This window comes from Camellia sinensis, chromosome 2 (genome assembly GCF_055761805.1).
Source record: "Camellia sinensis isolate YWXY chromosome 2, ASM5576180v1, whole genome shotgun sequence".
In the NCBI taxonomy this organism is placed as follows: Eukaryota; Viridiplantae; Streptophyta; class Magnoliopsida; order Ericales; family Theaceae; genus Camellia; species Camellia sinensis.
The window spans coordinates 64789877-64793842 of record NC_138962.1 but is presented as its reverse complement, the minus strand read 5'-3'; the positions used below and the strand labels follow the sequence as shown (position 1 = coordinate 64793842).

General features: G+C 51.8%; 1 protein-coding gene across 1 annotated transcript; it reads left to right on the top strand.

Annotated features, from left to right (window-relative positions):
* Positions 1-2235: 2235 nt before the first annotated feature.
* Positions 2236-3305, top strand: LOC145819581 (uncharacterized). Its single transcript, XM_082913538.1, has 3 exons — positions 2236-2412; positions 2501-2599; positions 2949-3305. Exons 2-3 carry the CDS (start codon positions 2534-2536, stop codon positions 3243-3245), a joined length of 363 nt encoding a protein of 120 aa, XP_082769664.1. The 5' UTR covers positions 2236-2412; positions 2501-2533; the 3' UTR covers positions 3246-3305.
* Positions 3306-3966: the final 661 nt, after the last annotated feature.

The window sequence follows — 3966 nt, the reverse complement described above, 5'->3', positions numbered from 1 at the left end:
TTCTCGACATGGCGGACGACATTCCACGCGGCGGGACTCCCCCGGATCACGAGATGGATCCCGGGGTCGAGCTTCTACCTTTGCGCGAGTGCCCGTTCGACCCGGCGACCTACCGGCCGGCGATCCATGTTCTGCCCCCCGACGAACTCCGCCAGTTTCGGAGCTTCGAGAGGCACGTGCCACCCGAGCTATTGCTGCGCAAGCCTACCTCCCACCTGTCCTTCGGCGTTTCCAAGGTAACTCTCTTTCCTCTACTTTACTTTCTGCAATGTAGGGCACAAAAACTGTCGTAGTTAGTTGTACTCTTTAACTGCTTGAATCTGATATGCTATACCGTAGTTGACTGTAAACATTCATACAACTGACATCTGCTTGAGACTGACGCATGCACACACACTGCAGTGGCCCTGAATCACTCAAACAGACTGCACTCACTGTATTTCACTGCATACACACCGATACCCGATAGCTGTTCGAACCTGTCAAACTTGCACTCATGCTATATCTTTTCTGAACTACCCAAGCACGCTGACTCATCACACGTTGTAGTTCACTGTAAGCACACCGGCACCCGGTATTTGTCAAAATCTGTTAAACTTGCATGCATGCTACATCTGTATATTTCTTAAAACTGCATTTTTGAATGTTGTCTTGCCATTGTTATTTTCTGTTTACAGGAGGATTCCCATACCATCCGCGGGTATGGGAACACTGGCGCTCGGGAGTGGTACGACGAACTCCCTGACGCGGTCCGTCGCAGAGTGGACCAGGCGGGCTTCGGCGCCTTCTGCCGAGGACTCTCCAGGCTTACCACATGCAGGCCTCTCCTCGCCGCTCTGGCGGAGAGGTGGTGGGACACCACCGATTCATTTCACTTCTCCACAGCAGGGGACATGACGATGACCCCTTACGACTTCTCGATGCTCACAGGCATCGGGGTAAGGGGTGATCCGATCCCCTTTGATATCGACATGGACGAGTGGACCGCCGCTCAGGTCCATCTGCTGGGGGAGGCCCCACCTCTCGCTCGCCCAGGTTTTGTGCAGTATTCCTGGTTCGAGGTACAGTTTAGGGTCCAGCCCACTCTCGGTGATGCAGATCCGATGACCTCGGAGGCCGTGGAGAGGTACGCTCGCGGCTTCCTCATGTTCTTATTCGGGACGACCATCTTCGCCGACCGGGCGAACACCGTGCCTCTTTGCCTTCTCAGCGCACTGGTGGACGTCCGAGACATCCTGCATTATGATTGGGGCGGCGCCGCTCTGGCCACCCTCTATAGTTACATGAGCTCAGCTTCCCGCGGCAGCGGCCAGTTGCTCGGAGGCTATTGGCGGGCTTGGGAGGTACATTTCTTCTCCGCTTTTCATTTATGCTTTTCTATCTTTTCTGTACTCTGTACACTGCACACACTGTGGTCTGCTTTATACTTGCTTTATACTGTACACACGGCACACACATACATTCTGCTTTACACTGACTGTACACTGCTCACACTGTACACTCTGCACAATACACTGCACAACACATGGCTCTGCCATTTCTGCTTTATTCTGTATTCTGCTTTATCTGATAGTCATACTGACATCTGTTTTGCAGTTGTGGGTTTACGCCTACTTTCCTAGGCTCGCTCCTGTACCGGTCACAGAGACTCCTCTGGTCGTCCCCTTTTCACGTCGCTTTGACGGGAGATGCACCCGGAGGCCACGAGAGACATTCGGCTTTTTCCGCCGATACTTCGATACCATCACCCCCGCGGAGGTATGTTTTACTTACAGTTTATTTAAGCTTCGCCTTTCCACTGCATATTTCAAAGACAGTAGATAACAAACTGTATTGCATTTTCAGATCACCTGGCAGCCTTGGGCTCCTTTGCCAGCTGTGACGCGGGATTGGTTTGCCGGTGCCGATGAGACCTCACGTTTTCGGATCTTGTTGGAGGGCCCGGTCTGTCGGGCTTGGTACCTGGGGGAGCGTTTCCTACGCTAGACCCGGGGGTTACCTGAGCAGATAGTCCCGATTCACCCTCCTGCGGACATGAGGGAGACCGAGGGGCTCACCACCGAGCAGATGGACGATTTCACTATCGGCTGGGAGGAGGCCCGCTTCAGAGGCACCGGCGACTATCGGGAGTACGTGCAGACGTACCTGATGCGACCTCTAAGTGGCGGCCGTCGAGCGGAGGGGGCCAGGCCCGTGGCGCCAGCGGCTGGGGCAGGAGCGGGAGCTGGAGCGGGAGCTTCGAGGAGGGCCCGAGTCCGTGGCAGGGGCGGAGCTCAGGGAGGACGGGGGGCTGGTTGGCCCGCCCTGCCTACTGTACTAACTTTCCGGGGGCAGGGTGGGGCGACCTATCAGATCCCCTTCGCCCCTCCGCCAGCTGATCACGAGTTCGTCGGTGTCCCCGACTTACCTCCGGTATGTATTACTGCACTTTTGTATAGTCATTTCATTTCAGTTTATTTGATATTCCACAGAATATTGATGCATCTGATATTTTTTGCAGGCTTCTTCTGCGTACACCCGGCAGTCATTGGAGATGAATGCCTCCATGATGGGGATGCTCCAGCGGACCTTTGATCTCCTGGCCCTCTACAGCATTCCGGTATGTTCTTCTGACACTGGCCTCAAACCATTCATACACTGCTTCACATAATCTGATGCACGGCACAACACCCGATACACTGATCTCACAGCATCTAACACACTGCACTCACTGCATTCTGCACTGTACTCTGCGCTGGTAAACTGCTCACGGCATTCATACACTGTACTCATACACTGCATTCTGCACTGTTAAACTGTCCACAATATACACACACTGTACTCATACACTGCATTCTGCACCGTTAAACTGTCCACAGTACACACACACTATACTCATACACTGCATTCTGCACCGTTAAACTGTCCACAGTATACTGATGCATTTCCCTTTTTATGTACTTTTTCAGCCTCCTTTCCAGATTCCTATGGCAGGAGGTGCTCCAGCTGGACCTTCCGTCCCTGCCCGAGGGAGAGATGAGGAGGGCCGAGTATTCCCCCGCTCCAAGGCGGGGCGCGCTCATGTCGGGAGCAGCTCGCGAGCTCCAGTCCCGGATGATGATGATGACGAGGAGTCAGAGGCGGAGGCAGAGGCGGAGTCCGAGTCATCGGAGGAGGAGACCGGAGGCGGTTCTAGCTCGGGCTCTGACGACGATGCTGATGATGCTCCTGGACCCTCGTCGAGGAAGAGGACCAGGACAGACTGATGGCCCTTGGAGTCGCTTGACATTGACTTTTGCTGTTTTTCTTCTTTCTTGTACTTTTCCTTTTTGTTGGTAGTTAGATTACCTTGTACTGCCGCAGGCAGATTTTGTTTTCCTCAAAACTTTGTACTTGAAAGAGATTATGAAATGAACAAATTTCTTGCTTAAAAAGTGTTACATTTACATATCTCATGTATTGCATCGCATCCCATCATGTTACACCTCAATGTAAATGAAATTGATTAGTTGTTTGAAAATTGAACACTTGCACTGTAATAATCAGATAACTAAACAGCCAATCAGCAAAAATAAGCCCAAGCAACCCACTGCCTGATTCTGGACACACAGCCCTTACTCTGTTGGGGATTAATCTGCATACAGCCCATAACACAGCATTCAGTTCATTCTGCATACAGCAAGCTTGAGCGAAACGGCCCAATCTGACAAGACGGCCTTCAAAGGTGAAACCAGCTAGGGTTGAAACATGCTCAGATGCCCCAAATTTTCCTTTCCTTCTTTCGGTTCGCCCAAATGTAGAGAATGGCACAGCATTCCGAGCATAAACGGTTTTTGAACTTAAATAAGGGTTTTCAACCGGGGTATCAAGCCTACAACTGGACACAGCGGGGAGGACTCAACAAAGGTACACGACCTAAACACAACGAGACACGCTCGAAAAAGACCTAAAACAAAGGTTAAGATAAACAAAACAAAAGATACGACA